Source organism: Bufo bufo, chromosome 4, assembly GCF_905171765.1.
Source record: "Bufo bufo chromosome 4, aBufBuf1.1, whole genome shotgun sequence".
NCBI lineage: Eukaryota > Metazoa > Chordata > Amphibia > Anura > Bufonidae > Bufo > Bufo bufo.
The window spans coordinates 427213343-427232310 of NC_053392.1; the positions used below are offsets into that span (position 1 = coordinate 427213343).

Sequence of the window (18968 nt, forward strand, 5' to 3'; positions counted from 1 at the left end):
TCACAATTTTTGGGGGTATTACTATGTATTACAGAAGTAGAGAAACTGAAACTTTGAAATTTGCAATTTTTTTTCAAATTTTTGTTAAATTAGGTATTTTTTGGTGCAAAAAAAAATTTTTTTTTGACTCCATTTTACCAGTGTCATGAAGTACAATATGTGACGAAAAAACAGTCTCAGAACGGCCTGGATAAGTCAAAGCATTTTAAAGTTATCAGCACTTAAAGGGACTCTGGTCAGATTTTCAAAAAATGGCCTGGTCCTAAGGTGTAAAAAGGCTGTGTCCTTAAGGGGTTAAAACCTTTTTTTTACGGAAACTGGAAAATGCCTTTAAAAGAAAGACATTCCATCTTCAGCAGATCAAAATAAACCGCACACAACTGTGAAAAACTAGTTTCATGGTGGTATCAGATATATACCCATTCTTTATTCTGCCATACCTTTCCATTGTTTTAGCAGTGTAAGGTAGATGCATTTCAATGCTGTGCTCGTCTTCATCTGTTTGCAGAGACATTCGCTCAAACATCCCAGTCTTCCACAGATCTCCGTAAACTAAAATATGGAAAGAAGTTGAGGGACCAGATCAGTATAAGGCTATGCAAAGCTAGTTTCATGGCGGTACCGTACATATACCCATAGAATACACATAAATCTGTGGAGCATATGGCGTTGCAAATGCTTTGCTAACGATACAGTTTTAGGGTCAAGAGGGAGAGCAAGGAGTATCATTGTAATGTAATGAAATATCAGAAGTTTGGGTGCATCCTGGTAAGCCAGGGTGATCATAGCTTACCAAGACTATGGGCTGTATTACACCAACAGATTACCTGACCAATCATTGGTCAGATGACCCATTACACACACAGCTCTTTTGTTATAAACGTTAAACTATTGGTCTGATTGGACAGATATTGGTCAGATCTCTTAGGGGTTGTGCACACAACAGTATTTAGCATCTTTGTCTAATCCGCATTTCTTTGTGGATTGCACATGGACTAATTCATTTCTTTGGGTCCTCAAAAACAAACAAAAAAAAAGCACGAGAATGGCATTCATTAACCCCTTAGTGACCTCCCACATGCACTAAGGGGCCTTAGGCTGTGCCGCTGCCTTTTTACGGCAGCCCAGTCTAAGAGCTGCACTAGTCTCCCATGCAGTGGAGAGCAGGGGCACGGCTGTTACATGAGAGTCAATTTGGGCTGTTTAAACCCTTATGGCGCCCGCTGCATGTAAACTGTTACAGAGGGAGTGGACTTCCTGTCTCCCATATGAGACTGCGGGGTGTTGATGTGGGTGTACTCAAGCAGGCCGGGGCCTAGCAGAGGCCCCAAGCCTGCCTCTCGTGTTTCCCTGTAGGCTGCACCTCTCTGGCGTAGCCTGCTGGTCAATGTCAGTAAAGCACTGACTTTAAAATACAATGCACTATAGAAATAGTGGAGCATATTTATCAAACTGGCATAAAAGTATAAAAAGGAACCTGTTATCAACTTTATGCAGCCGATACTAACGGAAGTATAAAGTAGAGGTAGGCGAGTTGTTTTCGGCGGTCTGTCATTTAAAAGTTAAAAGCAAGTGGTTTCTGAGAACCAACATCACAATCATTGCAGATTGGGCCTGGTAAAGAGTCATGTCCACCTGAGAAGAGTCATGGTTATTTATAAATTCCTGCTCTCCCTGCACACCTGCTGATGATTGACAGGAGTCTACCTAGTTTTCTCCATTTCTGTCTAAGAGAGAACTGCCTATCATCAGCAGACAGACGGGGAGAGCAGGAGATTATGAATAATTATGATAATTATGACTCTTCTCAGGTAGATTTGACTCTTTTCAAGGCCTGGGCTGCAATGATTATGATGCTGGTTCTCGGCAACCACTTACTTTTAGCTCATGAGTAACACAACGCTGAAATCGGCATTTATATCACTAATTTATGCTGCCCCCAATGAGGTCAGTATAAAGTTGATGAGAGGTTCCCTTAAAGAACTGGTATAAATAATTATATTACCCATAGCAACCAGATTGCTCCTTTCATTTTGGACAGCTCATTTGGAAAATGAAAGGAGGAATCTGATTGGTTGCAAGGGGCAACTAAGCCAGTTCTACTTTACACCAGTTTGATAAATGTGCCCCAGTGTATTGTATTTTAGAAGCTGACCTTGTGGTTAAAGTTAAAAAAATAATAATAATTTAAATAAATTTAAAAAATCTATTAAAAAATACATTTTTTCCCCATTGAAAAAATGCTTTTCAATGGAAAAAACTGCATAAACAAAATCTCCTCCACATATTTGGTATTGCTTTCTCCGTAAAGACCCACACTACACAAATATTTAAAATTATTTCGTACAAACGCTGTATAAAAAAGAATGCTGTATAAAAAAAAAGCCAGAATTGCTGCATTTTGCTTAATTGCCACCAAAAAAAATTGAATAAAACGCGATCAAAAAGTACTCCAATGATACCAATGAAAACTACAAGTCGTTCCGCAAAAATCAAGCCCTCACACAACTCCGTAGAAAAAAAAGACTTACATTACTCTTACCGGTAATCGTTTTTTCCCTTTAGCCTCCACAACGTCAGTAAACATGAAGATTATCCCGCCTTCTCAGGGACAGGAAAACAGCTTTGTGGATCAGCCCATATAAGGCCCCCTCCCTCTTACCTCTCCAGTTAGTAACCTAGTACTCAGAGATAAATGCAAGGAAGGTTTAATAAAGAACATAAGTAACAAAATACAAAAATCAGAGCCAGCATGCTCTAACTTGGGGGGGGAGAGGGGGGGGGGAATTCCTCCTGCCGTTGTGGAGGCTAAAGGGAAAAAACGATTACCGGTAAGAGTAATGCAAGTCTTTTCCCCACGCCTCCACAACGGCAGTAAACATGGAGGAAATAACATAGGAAAATAGCCTAGTGTGGGACAACTGCAGATAGGACCCTACGCCCAAAAGCTAAATCCCTATTTGCAGAAACATCCAATTTGTAATGCCTAAAAAATGTACATGGATTGGACCATGTGGCTGCACGGCAGATGTCCTCTAAGGAAGCTGAAGCACCCTCGGCCCAGGACGTGGCTAGGGCCCTGGTAGAGTGAGCTTTGAGAAACGGTGGAGGAGAAACACCCTCTGTCTGGTAGGCTAGATGGATACAGGACTTGATCCATCTTGATATTGAAGTCTTGCTGGCAGCTTTCCCCTTCAACATGCCCAGGTATTGAATTAGAAGTTGATTAGTCTTCCTAATCTCCTTAGTGGCTTCCAGATATTGGAGGACACATCTCCTGACGTCCAGGTTATGAAAAAGTTTCTCTTTTTCGTTCTTTGCCTGAGAACAAAAGGAGGGAAGGGTAATTTCCTGTTGGCAGTGGAATTTAGAGACTACTTTCGGAAGGAATTCAGGAGCGTGTTTTAGCGTGATCCTGTCGTCTGAAACAGAAAGGTTATGCAGGATAGAAAAGGCCTGTATTTCGCCTACTCTTCTGGCCGTAGTGATGGCTAGCAGGAATGATGTCTTAAGAGTAAGAATTCTTAAGGGTATATCTGCAATTGGCTCAAATGGAGGGTACATAAGTTTGGACAGTACCAAGTTTAAGTCCCAGGGAGGCACTAGGGATCTTAACCTAGGGCGAATCCTGGTGCCCGCCTTAAAAAAAGCTTTTTATTATTTTCATGTTAGCCAGTTTACAGTCCATAAACACACTCAAGGCTGCTATCTGAACTTTCAATGTACTTACTGCGAGACCTTTATCCAACCCCGCTTGGAGGAAGTCCAGTATGAGGGACAATTGAGGTTCTCCTGATGGATCGTATTTGTTTTCCCCAAAAAGTAGAAAGGATTTCCAGGCCCTCAGATATATTTTTGAGGTGACAGGTTTCCTACTAAGTAGTAAGGTGGAGATCACTTTTCCGGAGAAACCTTTGTTCCTCAGGATATTTTTTTCAGCCTCCAGGCCGTCAGACGGAGTTGAGAGACTTGAGGATGAGAAACCGGACCCTGAAGTAGAAGGTCTGGGCGAGGGGGAGGATGCAGAATTCTTCTCCTGCTAGATTCTTCAGGATCAGAAACCATGATCTCCGGGGCCAAAATGGGGTGATCAGGATGATTTGGACTATTTCTTCCAAAATTTTTGCTATGACCCTCTGTATGAGGGAGAATGGCGGGAATGCATATAACAGGATTGGTGGCCAGGGTACCGAAAGCGCATCCACTCTTAAGGGTTGATCTTCTACTGCCAGAGAGTAGAAATTCGGAACCGGTCTGTTCTTTCTTCTGCCGAACAGGTCGATCTTCGGCGTTCCCCATCTGGAACAGATCTGTTTGAATACCTGGGGGTTTAGCATCCATTCTCCTGCGTTTAGCTGGTCCCTGCTGAGGAAGTCTGCCACCTGATTCTCTTTTCCTCTCACATGGGCTGCTGAAAGAGACTGAATATTTTTTTCCGCCCAACTGAAGATTCTTCTCACCACCAGGGCTAGGCGATAGGCGGCTTCTTGTGCCGCCCTGCTTGTTCAGATATGCCACCGTCGTAGAGTTGTCCGACAAGATCTTTACATTCCTCTGCAGGAGGGAGGGTGCGAATGTTTTCAGGGCTTCCCAAACCGCAGACAATTCTCTTTTGTTGGAAGAGGCTTCTTGCAGAACGAGACCCCACTGGCCCTGAGCTAGTGTCCCTTCCATGTGGGCTCCCCATCCTTGTTGGCTGGCGTCTGTAGTAATAACTACCTGGTCTGATGGTCTCCAGGGTACTCCTTTCAAAAGGTTTTTCCGATCTGCCCACCAATTCAAGGATGTCTTTACTGCCTGAGGGATCTTTACCTTCTTGTTTAAGGATGTCTGCTTTTTGTCCCAGGTTCTTAAGAGGAATGATTGGAGGATCCTTGAGTGAAACTGTGCCCATTTTACTGAAGGGATAATGGATGTCATTAGACCCAGGATGACCATTATCTCTCTGAAAGAGACCGAGCTCTGTTTCTGAAATCTCCTCACCGTCGTGATCAGGAAATCTTGTTTCTGCAGAGGAAGAAAAGAGATCATAACAGCACTCCTAGAAAGCTTATCTGGGTTGAGGGTAGGAGACAGGATTTTTCCGTATTGATTATCCACCCCAGGCTGATAAGTGTGGTCTGGATTGTCTGGAGCTGCAGAAGTAACCGATACGATGATGGGGCTGCTATTAGGAAATCGTCTAGATACGGAAAAAATAGAATTTCCTTTAGGTGAAAGAACTTTGATACCTCTGTCATGACCTTTGTAAAAAGTCTTGGGGCTGAGCTGGGGCTGAGCTGAGACCAAACGGAAGTACCCGGAATTGGAAGTGGCACAGTTCTCCCTCTAACCACGTCGCCAGTCTCAGGAATTTTAGTAGGCGTCTGCCAAATCTAATGTTACCATAGCGCCATTCCTTGGGAGCAGGCTGATGACTGTCTTTATGGTTTCCATTTTGAACTTTTTGTATATGATGTATCTGTTCAATATCTTCAGGTTTATTATTAACCTGAATGAGCCGTTTGTTTTTTTTATCAAGAAGATCGGGGAGTAGAAACCTTTCCCCTGTTCCTGCTTTGGAACTGGGATGATGGCCCCTTTCTCCAGCAGAAGTGTCAATTGATGATTCATAGCTTTCTGGCTTATTTCCCCCAGACGAGGGTTCTCCATATATCTGTCTGGTGGGCAGGATTTTAATTCTAGACTGTACCCGTTTTTTATTACTGACAGAACCCATGGAGAGGCCTGGATATTTACCCAGGCAGGATAGAATTGGGACAGTCTTCCTCCCACCACGCCTTTGGCATCATTGAGAAGAAGTGTGGGCCGATTTGTCAGGGTTAAACAGGAACCCTCTGCCTTTACCTCTATTGGACTGCCAGGCTGGTCTAGTGTCCTTTCTCTTTTGGTCCGGTCTACCTCGCTTTTGGGACAGAAAGGAACGCCTTTGCTGAAAGAATTTCAATTCTGTAGGAAAGCCTTTCTTCTTATCCGAAGCTTTCTCCAGAATGTCATCCAAGGCCGTACCGAACACCCTATCCCCCTCACATGGTAAAGTGCACAGCTTGTTTTTAGAGGCTGTGTCACCGGACCAGGTGCGTAACCATACTGCTCTTCTAGCAGAGTTAGAGAGGGCTGCAGATCTGGCTGAAAGTTTCACTATATCTGCTGATGCATCTGCCATGAAATTAGCGGCCTGTTTCAGCATTGGTATAGAAGCCAAGATGTCTTCCCGTGGAGTGCCTGACTCTAAATGTTCCTCTAATTGTCCCAACCAAAGGCCCAGGGTTCTTGCCGTATAAGTTGCGGAGATCCCAGGTCTTAGAGTGGCCGTAGAAGATTCCCACATCTTTTTAAGGAGGCTTTCACATTTTTTGGCCATCGGATCTTTAAGAAGACCGAGGTCTTCAAATGGAAGGGCAGTTTTTTTTTAGAGATTCTTGCTACTGGGGCATCTACTTTAGGGGTCTTATCCCAGGCCACAGAATCTTCTTCCGCGAAAGGGTATTTTTTTTTTAACCACTTAAGAGGCGGATTGTTTTTTCTCAGGGTGTCTCCATTCTGAGTGTATTAATGCCCTGATGTTAGGGTGGACGGGAAAACTCGTTTTTTCTTGTCCCCTAATCCAGCAAACAATTGATCTTGTACTGAAGGGGGTTCTCTGGGTTCTTCCAGATTTATTGTATCCCTGATTGTTTTCAGTAGAGAATCCGTCTCTTCAACTGAACAGAGAGGTTTACCGCCTGCTTGGTCTGAAATATCAGAATCAGACTTAGAGGAAATTTCACCTTCATCCAGGTCAGAGTCCTGCACATTAGAGACTATGGCTCCGGAGGTAGATGGTCTGGGAGACAATGTAGATAATTTAGCTTCTACAGATGCACCCACTTCTTCTCTAATTATGGTTTTTAGACTTTCTATTAAAGATGGGGTCTCCTCTGACACAACCTTGTCACAACACTTTTGGCACAAGGATTTCTTGCATGCACTAGATAGCGATTTTTTGCACATAACACATTTTTTCTTTAAGGGTGGATCTTTTTTTGAGGATTCTTTACCCTGAGAGACACAAAATTGGAGAGGAAAAGATTATCCTTAGTCTCTTTAAAAAAAAGGGCAAAGAACCACCACCAAGGAGACCCTAAGTGCAGGATAAAGCAACCTGTCATTTAGTAACGGGAGGAGGCTTACCGGGCTAGAGGGCCTGGAGGTGTCTGTGGGCCGCCTGGGCGAATCGTCTGCTTGTTGGGACATTCTCAGGAGAGGAGCGCAGGAGCTGCATCGGAACGCCGGCAGCCGCGCTCTTTTACTTCCTGGTCCCCGATGATGACGACATATGCTCCGCCCCCCTCCTGCGCCACGCGCCGGCCACTGACGTCACTTAGGATCCTGCCGCCGGCGCGCGCGCACAGGGGAAGATGTGGAGACCGTTCCTAGGCCCAGGAACGCTCCCCCGGCTCGCAGAACAGGGCCGGTCCGCACTGGACGCGGGTCCATAGCCCGGGGTGGCCAGCTTCGCTGGGCTTAAACCGAAGGGAAGGAGGAACCATTACAGAGTTCCGCGACCCTATCCCCTGCCTCAGATAACAAACCAAAAGGCTGGGCGCGTGACTGATCCATCCGGCAAGTCCTGACCTTCTGAGGGACAGGAAAACAACTGGAGAGGTAAGAGGGAGGGGGCCTTATATGGACTGATCCACAAAGCTGTTTTCCTGTCCCTGAGAAGGCGGGATAATCTCCATGTTTACTGCCGTTGTGGAGGCGTGGGGAAAAATAAAGTCTTGGGATGCAGCAATGCAAAAACGCTTGAAGGGGTTCTGCAGTTTTTTTAAACTGATGATTTATCCTCTGAGTATATCAGCATCTGATAGGCGGGGGTCCGACACCCGGGACCCCTGCCGATCAGCTGTTTGAGAAGGCAGCGGTGCCTGCAGTAGTGCCGCGTCCTTCTCGCTGTTTACCGCTGGCCCAGTGACGTCACGACTAGTATCAATGGTCTGGGCGCGGCTAAGCTCCATTCAAGTGAACAGAGCTCAGCCCCGCCCAGGCCACTGATACTAGTCGTGACGTCACTGGGCCTGCGGTAAACATCAAGAAGGCCGAAGCGCTACTGCTGATCAGATGCTGATGATCTATCCAGAAGATAGATTATCAGTTTTTAAAAAAACTGCAGAACCCCTTTAATTCTTTTTTTTTTTAAACAAGATTTTTGTATAACTTACCAGTAAAATCTCTTTCTCGCTCTTCCTTGGGGGACACAGGAGACCTTGGGTATAGCTCAGCTCCCTAGGAGGCGTGACACTAAGTGAAAACTGTTAAGCCCCTCCTCCAGCAGCTATACCCTCAGCCTGGAGAGAGAGATTGCCTTTTCTCACTACTTGGACACGCAACTGGCAATGTCCAACAAGTGGAACCAACAAGCCAACTACCCAACGGGGTAAACCAAGTCCGGAAACCGTGTAGAAAAAACAATGAATGGGTGGGTGCTGTGTCCCCCAAGGAAGAGCGAGAGAGAGATTTTACTGGTAAGTTATACACAAATCTCGTTTTCTCGCCCATTTTCCTTGGGGGACACAGGAGACCTTGGGACGTTCGAGAGCAGTCCAAGAGGGAAGGGGGGGGGACGGGGAACACAGCTCCAAGGCGAAGCACCCGAAGGCATCAAGGAACCGCCGCCTGCAAAACCAGGCGGCCCAAGGCAGCATCCGCCGAAGCCAGAGTATGCACCCTGTAGAACTTGGTAAGGCGTGCAAGGAAGACCGGTGGCCGCCTTGCACAATTGCGCGGCCGAAGCCCAATGTCTCCAGCCCAGGAGACACCGACCGCTCTGGTGGAATGAACGGCGACAACGAAGGCGGAACCTGCACTTGGCGTGGTAACCTCAGCAATAACCATTCTGATGAAGCGGGCGAAAGCCACCCTGGAGTTTGTCAAACCGTTGCGCGGACCTCCTAGAACCACAAGAGTCTGAGCGCCGACAAGGACCGGTGATCTCCAAGTAAAAACTGCAAGGCCCGAACAATGTCCAATCGGTGAAGTGTCCGTTCCCGGGTGGGAAGAGGAGGAAAATGGCCTCGTTGAGATGAAAAGGCAGATACCACCTTCAGAAGGAAGGAAGGAAGGGACGGGATGGAGAACTGTTCTATCCTGGGGAAGGACAGAATGCTCGGAACAAGAAGGGCCGCCATCCAGACACCCGTCTGAGAGACACGATGGTTACCGAAAAATAACCGTACAGGACAGAAGGAGCAGAGAGAACTTCTGTAACGGCTCCAAGGGGAAGCTTGGAGCGCCGAGAGCACAGTGTGTAGTCCCCAGGGCGGTACCGGGGGATGGTACAGAGGAACCAATGAGCCACTCCGTGGAAGAAGGTCTTGACAGGCTCAAGAGGGGCCAGGGAACGCTGGAAGAGGATGCCGACACTTGACCCTTCGAGGAACAGAGTCCCAGTCCCAGGTCCAGGCCGGACTGGAGAAGGACAGAATGATGGGGAGAGAAAGGCAGGGTGGGGGAATGCCCAGCTTCCCGCAGAACCCCAGGTAAGAACTTGAAGTCTGATACAGATCCTGGACGAAGCACGGCCGGGAGCGAACACTAGCGCGCCCGCTGGAATCGCCTGGGAAAGCGGGAAAAAACCCAACGTGATCAGGCGCAGACCAGTAACACCGGCAGAATAGTCCGGCAAAACTGGTCCCGTCAGCCCCCGAGCAACATCATCCCGTATCCACCTGGAGTGGGGAAGCAGAAGGGCAGACGGAAGGAACCGAAAGGGTCCGCCCAGCATCCAACAGATGCCAGGACAAGACAGGCTAAAGTCCATGTCGATGTTACCACCAGAGGAAGGGGATCTACCGTCCCGGTGTGGGAGATCTAAGGACAATCTTGACCGAAGGGTAATCCTCCCAAGTTACCGAGAAGGTAAGTCTACAGTAGGACAATCGCCTAGAATGGAAAACGCAATCTGCATCCAAGCGGGAGACAGAACGCGGTAGACCCGGTAAATGGGCGCACAGCAAGTACAGCCAATGTGAACGAGTGAGACAGTACGAGGCCACAAGGAACACCGGAACCATGCAAGTGAACAACCATGCCCTCCGCAGAGGGGAGGGCAGTGAAGGAACAGCCTGGGCCAAAATTTGCGGCGCCCGGCATGCACCGACGGTCGGCCGGGGCCTGTTAGAGCATCGCGCTCAGTACATGCGGGCCGCGGGCGCCCACCCAGCGGGCCAGAAGTGAGGCCCTGCGCCCGGCAGCGCCAGGAGCGGGCCCCTGGCCATGAACAGTGCACCGGTAAGGCTGGGGAGACCCTGAAGTCCAGCACAGAAAAACCCTGCCCTTGGTGGACCGGGTGCCCGTAGAGGAGGGTCAGGGGCAGCTAGGCGCGACCGGTAAGAGGGAGGGGGACCCAGAGACACGGTGCCCGTGAGGGTAGAGGAGGAACGCCGGCATAACCCCTGTGTCAGGGGCATCTAGGTGCGGCCCCCCGGGCCCTGTTGCAGCATTCCTCCCGCAGCAATCTGCAGCTACCTTCAAGAGTCTGCAATGTCCTCCATGGAAGGGGGTCATGCTGAGACTGCAGTATTCCACATGGAGGGGAGCAGGGAGCAGATTGCCGCATTGCAGCACCCCAGGGGCCAGCCTAGGTCCAGAGGCACCAGTATGGGGGATGGGGGTCAGGTACGCAGGAGAGCGGGGGGGGGGGGGGGGAGGGGACGACGACGTAGGGCTGGAGAAGCCACTCTCTCACCATCAGCCGTCTTCACCCTCGGTCCGTTCCAGCAGGGTCGCCCCTTCAGCTACCGGCACCGTAGTGGCAGGACGCTGGAAGAGGGACTTGGCGTGCGGGCGACCCTTGCACTGGCGGGATGCAGGGGAGCTAGGCTACCCTGGTCCACCTTGCCTTCTGTGGGGGAGGCAGCAGTGCGGGTGACCGCCACTGGCGCAACTAGACCCCGGGAGAAACAGAGAGGTCTATTGCGTCTCTGTTGTCCCTGATGGTCTGGAAGAAAAAGAAAAAAATCTAAAACTAAACAACAAGGAGAAAACAGCCCTGCAGAGCAGGGAGTGTCTTGCCTCCTTGGAATCTAAGCAAAAACTGGCAGTCTCTCTCTCCAGGCTGAGGGTATAGCTGCGGGAGGAGGGGCTTAACAGTTTTCACTTAGTGTCACGCCTCCTAGGGAGCTGAGCTATACCCAAGGTCTCCTGTGTCCCCCAAGGAAAATGGGCGAGAAAAGGGTTTTTATTGTGCAAAAGTAGTAAAACGCAAAAACAAAACTATATGTATGTGGTATCGCTGTAATCGTACTGACCCGAATATAGTTATCATGTTGTTTAAGCTAAAAAATGAACGCCGCAAAATATAAAACAAAAAAACTCAGTGGCAATATTGCTGCCCCCCCCCCCATCTCCCTCCCAAAAAGAGCTAATAAAAGTTAATCAGTAAGTTATGTGTACCCCAAAACGGCACCATTAAAATCTACAACTTGTCCTGCAAAAATACAGGCCCCCATATGGCTACATAGACAGAAAAATAAAAAATGTATAGCTCTTGCTGTCCGCATCTTTTGTGGCCCCATTGAAGTGAATAGGTCCGCACCCGAGCCGCAAAAACTGCGACTCGGATGCGGACCTGAAAAACGGTGCATGAGGCCTTAGAAGACATGCGAGGGGTTTAGTCAAAGTAAGAACAAAGCTGTCTGCAAAAAAGTTGGCTTTATATTCATTCAGTCATAAGGTGACAACATAAAGGAAATAGACCAGTTTTTAGCTACTGATGATCTATCCTCCGGGGGGTTTTAGACCCCCCCCAATTAGATGTTTATAGCAGAGCTGAGGCACACTGGCATGGCTAATACACAAAGTACAGAGCCTTTTGGTGTCTGGTTCCTATCATCTTTACAGCAACTGTTGCAAAGTGAGCAGTAGGGTGCTGGGTGTCAGACCCCAATGATCTGATATGGGTAACCTATCCTAAGGAGGTCATCAATAACTAAAAGCTGCAAAATCCCTTTAATATGGGGATTGAATCTGAGGGAGATAGCTAGGGGTTCAATGGAGAAGACAATGCGGGCAGAAGATTGTGGACAGCCCTGCAGTGTGCCTCTGTGGAACATAATTGGGTCGTGAAGCTACACATCCTTATCCAGCCTGAACTTCTTGGACATACCTTTCTGATCAATATGAAGGTCATAAAGAGGTGTTCTATATATATCCACAGTGGAAAGTGCACATCTAGAAAGAGCCACGTGGTGGGAAGGACCGAGAATGAAAACTCTTCGCCTACATATTTAAAAAAAAAAATATATAATAATCATCATCAAGTAATAAAGACATTATACAATAAAAACTGTACAATTGTAGAAGACCCTGCAAACACAGAACATGTCGCACATGAATTAACAAGAACTTTCATAGATATAATCTGCATTCAAATATCCCAAGCACAATTTATATAATATTTAGTAGTGAATGTACGGTATATATTTTCTGAATATTCATTTCATTGTAGTTTGCAAGATGCTGGATGAGTAAAGTAGAATAATATCACAATGAAACCTGTAATAGAGGTGTTTAATGCAGTTTCTAGGATCATTGCATCCCTCATCCCACCCTCTACATGTGACTACAGAGTGAACATAAAGGCTACAACTTTCAGAATGCAAATTCGCCAGCATCAAGAGCTGTACAGGCGCTGAATAAGCTGTAGATTATTAAGAATGTGAGACAGAATTGTCAATGCAGCCATACATAACATAGTAACATAGTACATAAGGCTGAAAAAAGACATTTGTCCATCCAGTTCGGCCTGTCATCCTACAAGTTGATCCAGAGGAAGGCAAAAAAACCCTGTGAGGTAGAAGCCAATTTTCCTCACTTTAGGGGAATAAAAAATTCCTTCCCGACTCCAATCAGGCAATCAGAATAACTCCCTGGATCAACGACCCCTCTCTAGTAGCTATAGCCTGTAATATTATTACACTCCAGAAATACATCCAGGCCCCTCTTGAATTCCTTTATTGTACTCACCATCACCACCTCCTCAGGCAGAGAGTTCCATAGTCTCACTGCTCTTACCGTAAAGAACCCTTTTCTATGTTTGTGTACAAACCTTCTTTCCTCCAAACGCAGAGGATGTCCCCTCGTCACAGTCACAGTATACATGAGAATGAAATACAAGGGCCAGTTTACACACGGAATTTACAATTGATTTGCCATGGATTTTACCTCTGATAATAGAGCAAGTAGAATCCACTGCAAATCTTGAGGTCCACAGTTTGTTCTCAAATCTATGCTGATTTTATTCTCTACATGTGGCCTAAATAATATGCCATATGGCAACCTGATCTAATAGTATTTGCAACGCTACTCAACACGGTGAGCTTTATTTCTTATACGTAAAGCAATTTTTTTAATATAAATCTTACACTACAATAAAAAATACAATGTTCACTCTGCAGAAATCAAACATGTACAGTCGTGGCCAAAGGTTTTGAGACTTTCACAAATTTTAGTTTTCACAATGTTTTCTCCTTCATTATTTAGGTTTAAGCCCATTTTGCCAGATGTACTTCAGTGACCATAGAAACTATAAGCATTTCATACGTTCTGTTTTTATTAAAACATTTATTGACAAATCTATCAAGTTTATGCAAAGACTCAATATTTCCAGTTCGCTCTGGCATGCTGGATATAAGCTTCTGGGCCAAATCCTGGATGATGGAAATCCATTCTTGCCCAATCAGTGTTTGGAGTTTATCACAGCTTCTATAGTTTTGTTTGTCCACCTGCTTTTTGAGGATTGACCACAGGGTCTCAATGGCATTGAGATTTGAGGCGTTTCCTGCCCATGGACCTAAAAAATTTTGTTCACCAAGCCACTTAGTTACCACTTTTGCCTTGTGACATGGTGCTTCATCATGCTGGACAAAGTATTGTTCATCACCAAATTGCTACTGAATCAATGGGAAAAGTTCCTCTTGGAGGATGTTTTGATACAATTCTTTATTCGTGGCAGTGCTCTTACGCAAAATTGTGAGTGAGCCCACTCATGAGAAACAACCCCAAACATGAATGATCTCAGGATGCTTTACTGTAGGCATGACACAGGGCTCCTCTTTTCTTCTCCAGACAGCCCAAATCACAGAAAATAACTTTACTCCAATCCTCTGCAGTCCAATGCATTCCTGCAGAATGTCAATCTGTCAGTGATGTTTTTCCTGGAAAGAACTGGCTTCTATGTTGTGTCCTGACACCTGGTCATCCTCCAAAAGCCTTCACCTCAATGTGTATGCAGGTACCCTGTCTCCTGAGCAAGTTCTGTACTGGTAGTGACCCTTTCCCCTAGCGGAATCCTCTTTAGGGGATGGTCCTGGCACTTGCTGGACTTGGAGGTAACCATGGTTAACAGAAGAAGACACAGATTTCAAGCACCAAAAGCAAACAATCAGCATGACAGAGTGAAATCAGATGCCCTGTTAACACTTTCTCCTGAGGTAATGAGAAGATCACTGAAAAGATACTAATAGGTAATTTTGTGGCAGGGCTGAAATGCAGTGGAAATGGGGTTCTTGTGATTCAGTTAATTATCAAGGCAAGGGATGACTTTGCAATTAATTGCAATTCAACTGATCACTCTTCATAACAATCTTGAGTTAATGCAATGTGCCACCATAAAAAGTGATGTGAAAACAAAAATTTGTCAGGCTCAAACCTTATTCATAAATATAGGTATAACACATAGAAGTAGGAGCAAAGCTTATTAGTAGTCAGACATTTTTGGGCAACGCTGACACCCTGTGGTGATAATGAGGTATTGTCACTGCTTTCAATTGTAGGTAACATGCAGGAGCAGGAGAAAAGCTTATGACTTGAGTACTGTATTCACACATTTTTGGCCAATGCTGACACCCAGTGGTGATTTTGAGGTATTGCCACTGTCTATATGTATTTACATAAATAAAAAAAAGTCTGTAATCATCTAGGATTTGCGTATTTGAGCACATAGAATAACTTTTCAGTGAACAGCTTGTGTATTGAGGTTGTGCTGTAAGAAAAATGTTTATATATAGTGAAGACTGACTACAGTTTTATACCAAAATATTAAAATACGGCCTGTTGTAGAATGTCAATTATAAAGGATAAACGGGGAATTGCTGCAAGCAATTCATCGGATATAGTTTGGTGCACAAAATACATGTTGCTAAAATAAAATCTTTTTAGTGCAGAGGCTCAATCTGCTGAACTTCGGATTTCCTGCTTGAGCTGCTGCTGCCAGCCTGGATAACAGGTCATCATACCGTGTTATCATGGGTCACTCGGTGCCCCTGAAATGACTGTATGCAGAACCATTCTTTTTAAATTTTGCAGATATTCAGTGCAGATTTCACCATTTTCTTTGCAAAGGGTGTGATCTTGAGCAAATATGCAACAAAATCCGCAAGTAACACAGGGTGCAGATTTAGTGGAAAGCCGCAAAGAAAATCTGCTATGTGCATGCAGGCTAACAGTTCAGACACATGTCACATTTACAAATCTGATAAGTTCTACAGAGCTCTGAATTGTGAGGTTCTAAATAGGGATCGACCGATATTGATTTTTTAGGGCTGATACCCATAATCTGTAAACTTTCAGGCTGATAATTTATACCGATATTCAGTGAATTTTTCATTTTTGAAAAAAATAAAAAAAATTCCTACACAAAACTGAAAATGAATATGTTTATTGTTAACGTGTAGTTTTTTTTTGTAAATCTTTCTTTTTAATTAATATTTTGTTTTTTTTACTATTAGCCCCCTTAGGGACTAGAACCCTTGTCCTATTCACCCTGATAGAACTCTATCAGGGTGAATAGGACTTCACACTCTCCCTGCTGCTTTGTGCACACAGCAGCAAGGGAGCTATGGCAGCCAGGGCTTCAATAGTGTCCTGGCTGCCATGGTAACCGATTGGAGCCCCAGGATTACACTGCTGGGGCTCCGATCGGAACTTACACTGAGGAGGAAGGGAGAGGGGACCCTGTGGCCACAGCCACCAATGATAAATATTGGGGGGCTTGGGTGGGGGGGGGGCGCACTGCGCCACCAATGATTCATACTGGGGTTGGGGGGGGGGCACACTGCACCACCAATGATTGATACTGGGGTTGGGGGGGGGGGGGGCGCACTGCGCCACCAATGAAGATACCTTTCTCATTAATTCATATACAGGAGGCGGGAGCTGGCTGCAGAATCACATAGCCGGCTCCCGACCTCTATGAGCGGTAGCTGCGATCCGCGGCAGTTAACCCCTCAGGGGTTAACTACCGCAGATCGCAGCTACTTGTTATAGAGGTCGGTAGCCGGCTATGTGATTCTGCAGCCAGCTCCCGCCTCCTGTATATCAATTAATGGGAAAGGTATCTTCATTGGTGGCGCAGTGGCCATAGCCCCTCCTCTTGTCCTCTCTCCTCTCATTGGCGGCAGCAGCAGCACAGGGGGGGAGGGAGACACTGCTTCCTTCTCCCCTGTGCTGCTGAGGGAACACGGAGAGCGCTGTCAGCAGCGCGATCCTTGTTCCCAATACGTTATTGGTATATCGGCAAAATAGATGCCGATACTGATCAGATTCAAAATCCTAAATATCGGCCGATAAGATCGGTAAAACCGATAATCGGTCTATCCCTAGTTCTAAATGCATGTTTCCTCACAAAATGGACAGACCAGCGAAAATACCATCAAAGTATATCATGGAGGAACCCTAAAGGCCCCTTTAGACTGACGGATGTTTAGGCAGATTATTGCCAAAAGGCATTCGTACGGATGCTCGTTAGCAGTAATCTGCCGGTGTAATGGTGCCGCCGATTACCTTATTACCCACAATAAGATCATTGTTGCGGACACCTAAATCATGGTTTGCCGGCAGCAGATCATGATGTCTAAACAGCACTCTGCTGCTGGCACACGATTCTGTAAGGGGACGTGTGATGGCGTTAGCCATACTGTGGAGGAGATCTCTGTATGTAAATGCAGTGTTCTCCTTCACTGAAGAGCAGGCAATTGTCAGGAAGGAATGCTTTATTCCTAATTGAGCAGTGTAAAGGGACCTTTAAAGACGTTACCTGGATGAAAGAACCGCCACATACTTCAGAGGGCACTTGGTATATAGCAGTGATGGTGAACCTTTTAGAGACCGAGTGCCCAAACTGCAACCAAATACCCACTTATTTATCGCAAAGTGCCAACACGGCAATTTAACCTGAATACCAATATAGTATATCTTCCATGTACTTTATTATTTAGCTATAATAGCTTAATAGCCTACATTCAGTGTGCTGCCTGTGCTGTTCATAGTGCGTCCTGTGCTAATGAATGGCAGGAAAAGTCTAAAGCATATTGGTACGCCATAGACTTTTTCCAAGGCGCGGGTGCCCACAGAGAGGGCTCTGAGTGCCATAGGTTCGCCATCACTGGTATATAGCATCGAGTATAAGAAGAAGAAATAGGATTCATTGTTTTGAAGAACACTTACGTTATGGAAGGGTCTACTTGCTTGTAAGCATGAGCAGCACAGGATCCACAGTAGGTGTATCCAGCATGACTAGAAGAGAGATTTGCCATCAGTTACCCCAGTATAGGTTGTCACATGTATGACTACTGCAAAGAATGTCAGCACTGCATGTATCAATGTAGTAAGGCTGGTAAGGATGGAGTTTCCCATTGTAATTAGTCATTGCGAGACCTATTCTGATTGCCTGGCAAACGGAGTCCAAACATATTAGGGCAGCTGTTTAATAACAGCCAGTGCATTATGCAGGAGAAATGGCAGTAATGTACTACTGTCTAGTGCCGCTATCTATTACAGTGAGAATGTTACAGATCATATGGTCACTGGGAGGCCAGGATCAAGAGGGAGCTTCTTAGTCTAGCTCAGGGGTAAGCAACCTTCGGTGCTCCAGCTGCTGTGAAACTACAACTCCCAGCATGCAAACATGCTCGGCTCTTCTTCTAACTCCCACAGAAGGGAATGAAGCATTCTGGGAGTTGTAGTTTCTGAACAGCTGGAGATCCGGATGTTTCGGATCCCTGGTCTAGCTTCAACCAGTGCAGTCCTAATAGCAATTTCTCTTGTAAATGGGAACTGTGGAGATTATTAAAAAATATAAAATAGTGAAGTTCCCCCAAAGGCCTTCTAGGGGCACATTACATTTATTATTTTTAAATGTGTTAGAAACAACACAATCAGCCACTTACTAATATTTAGTAATTGCAGGTTCACAGGTGGTCTCCCGCTGACCAGCACAGCCCTCTTTTTCAGTAAAGTCCGCTCTCTTGTTTGCATTGCTTTCCAGCCCTCAGTATGGCCACTGATGGAGGCCTCCATTGAATAACACTACACATAGAACTGTGCATGCGCTAGTTTCTGGTGCTGGGTTCAGAGTTATGCAATGGAGGATGCTGACAGACTGGTCTGGTCAAGTGTCCTCTGCCAGCAGCCATACTGATGGCAAGAACACAATGCAAATGGAAAAAGGGACTGCATGAAACGAGAGGACAAAGCTGGTCAGTGGGGAACATCCGCTGTGAACCTTTAGGAACTAACTATACAGTATAGATGTGGCTTATTATTATTTTTCTAGCACATTTGAAAACATAATGTTAAGGTGGCCACACTCTTAAAGAGGTTGTCTCACCATAAGAACTTTGCCAATATCCACAGGATAGGGGATACATATCTGAACTGTGGGGATCCAAACAATGGAACCCCCACTGTTCGCAAGAATGAGATTCCCGGGCGTCCAGACTAAATACAGCAATGGTCATCCATGCATACTGCCGCTCCATTCAACTCTATGGCACTGCTGAACAGAAGCCGAATACAGCACTCCGCGATCTTCGCCAATCCCATAGAGTTGATTATAGCAGCGGCATGCATGTGTGACCTCCACTCCAACACCTCATTCTTGTGATCAGTGAGAGTCCCAGTACGCAGACCCCCATCGACCAGATAGT

At 46.0% G+C, this 18968-nt stretch overlaps 1 protein-coding gene across 2 annotated transcripts in view; it reads right to left on the reverse strand.

The window, feature by feature from the left end:
* MEMO1 (mediator of cell motility 1) overlaps positions 1-18968 on the reverse strand; it is an 87693-nt gene that overhangs the window by 41180 nt on the left and 27545 nt on the right. For both annotated transcript variants that reach the window (XM_040429329.1, XM_040429330.1), the window contains exons 3-5: positions 17488-17556; positions 12149-12261; positions 441-552 (exon numbers count right to left, since the gene is read on the reverse strand). In XM_040429329.1, coding sequence (XP_040285263.1) covers positions 441-552; positions 12149-12261; positions 17488-17556 — 294 coding nt within the window. The remainder of the gene's footprint in view (positions 1-440; positions 553-12148; positions 12262-17487; positions 17557-18968) is intronic.